This window comes from Octodon degus, unplaced genomic scaffold (assembly GCF_000260255.1).
Source record: "Octodon degus isolate 3935 unplaced genomic scaffold, OctDeg1.0 scaffold00226, whole genome shotgun sequence".
NCBI classification, from domain to species: Eukaryota; Metazoa; Chordata; class Mammalia; order Rodentia; family Octodontidae; genus Octodon; species Octodon degus.
The window spans coordinates 464,804-465,411 of record NW_004524802.1 but is presented as its reverse complement, the minus strand read 5'-3'; the positions used below and the strand labels follow the sequence as shown (position 1 = coordinate 465,411).

At 61.3% G+C, this 608-nt stretch overlaps 1 protein-coding gene across 1 annotated transcript in view; it reads right to left on the bottom strand.

Moving 5' to 3' along the window:
* Ahnak2 (AHNAK nucleoprotein 2) overlaps window positions 1-608 on the bottom strand; it is a 28,570-nt gene that overhangs the window by 10,957 nt on the left and 17,005 nt on the right. Inside the window, exon 10 of the mRNA XM_023705653.1 lies at window positions 12-608. This exon is cut by the window's right edge and continues 1 nt beyond it. Coding sequence (XP_023561421.1) covers window positions 12-608 — 597 coding nt within the window. The remainder of the gene's footprint in view (window positions 1-11) is intronic.

Below are 608 nucleotides of genomic sequence, written 5' to 3'. Positions count from 1 at the left end.
GCACTGGGGGCCTGCAGGTCCACCTCGGCGCCCGGCAGCCACACTTCCTGTTCGTGACCGAGATCACCTTTTGTGCCTGTCACGTCCGCCTTGGACTGCTTTAAGTTTACTTTGGGCAACTTGATGCTGGGCATCTGCACCTTGGGCCGGTAGCCCTTCATGCTGGCAGCCGAGCCCATGGTGGAGAGTTCCGCCTCGGGCAGGGTTCCCTCGGGTATTTGAATGCCCAGCTGCCCAGCCTGCAGGTCAGTGTCAGTGGAGGGCAGCGGAGCGCTGACCTCAGGGCTCTTCAGGTCTACTTGGATGGCAGGCAGGGACACGTCGGCCTCCAGCTTGGGTGCTGACACCTCCAGCGAGCCCTCAATGGTCTCGCCAGGTGCCGTCATGCCGAAGGAGGGCATCTTGAACTTGGGCATCTTAAACTTGCTGTCTTTGGCGCACACCTCGCCCTCCAGCTCGGTGCTGATGGCCTGCAGGTCCACTTCTGTGCAAGGCAGCAATACCTCCAACTCGGCGCCACCGAGATCTCCTTTGGTGCCTTTCACTTCCACCTTGGGCCCCTTCAGGTCCACCCGGGGGCCTTTCAGGTCCACCTTGGGCATCTTGAT